The sequence below is a fragment of the Fukomys damarensis genome, unplaced genomic scaffold (assembly GCF_012274545.1).
Source record: "Fukomys damarensis isolate Sample0158 unplaced genomic scaffold, DMR_v1.0_HiC HiC_scaffold_4, whole genome shotgun sequence".
Taxonomy (NCBI): domain Eukaryota; kingdom Metazoa; phylum Chordata; class Mammalia; order Rodentia; family Bathyergidae; genus Fukomys; species Fukomys damarensis.
Genome location: NW_022900916.1, coordinates 71133340 through 71133915, shown reverse-complemented (window position 1 = coordinate 71133915; position 576 = coordinate 71133340). Strand labels below are relative to the sequence as shown.

The 576-nt window shown below is 56.2% G+C and overlaps 1 protein-coding gene across 1 annotated transcript in view; it reads right to left on the bottom strand.

The window, feature by feature from the left end:
* Isca1 (iron-sulfur cluster assembly 1) overlaps positions 1-249 on the bottom strand; it is a 14650-nt gene extending 14401 nt beyond the window's left edge. The window contains exon 1 of the mRNA XM_010605529.1: positions 151-249. Within this exon, the coding sequence (XP_010603831.1) occupies positions 151-249 (99 nt within the window). The remainder of the gene's footprint in view (positions 1-150) is intronic.
* Positions 250-576: the final 327 nt, after the last annotated feature.

The following is a 576-nucleotide window of genomic DNA, read 5'->3' as shown; positions in this document are numbered from 1 at the left end:
GCGTGTAGGGCGGGACTTCGGCGCCCGGCCGCTGTTGCCGTGACGACGCGGGCGGGCTTGTGCGGGGGCAGAGAAAGCGTTGGAAGCTGCGCAGGTTTAGGACGGTGGACTGAGCCGTTTTTCCTTGCCCTTGGCCTCCCGCAGGCTCACCGCCACGAGTAGCTTGTCAGGCTGAGGGGTGCAGAAGAAAGTCCGCCCAGCCCCGGAAGCGTCTGCTATGATCGCAGACGCTGTTAGGGAATTGATCATGTTAAAGTATGCTGTGACGCCGCCTCACAGGCTGCGTTCTCCTGGTACATCTTGGCTCCTAAAATGACCTCATGCCCTTACCTCTGGTTTCCCTCCCCCCCAAGGCCACAGTGGTCCAGGAAAGTTGAAACCTGTGTCTGCAGGACTGGGCCCATAAAAGCAACCTGCCCTGTGATAGGTTAAAAGTAGCTCACTCCTCATAAATAAGCAATAGCCCACCCCAAACTGATAAAAGGACCTTCCTTTCTTTGTTCTTGTTCTCTCTCTCCTTCTGCTTCTTCTTCCTCCTCTCTATCCCTCTCTCCCTTCCTCCCTCCCTCTCTCTCT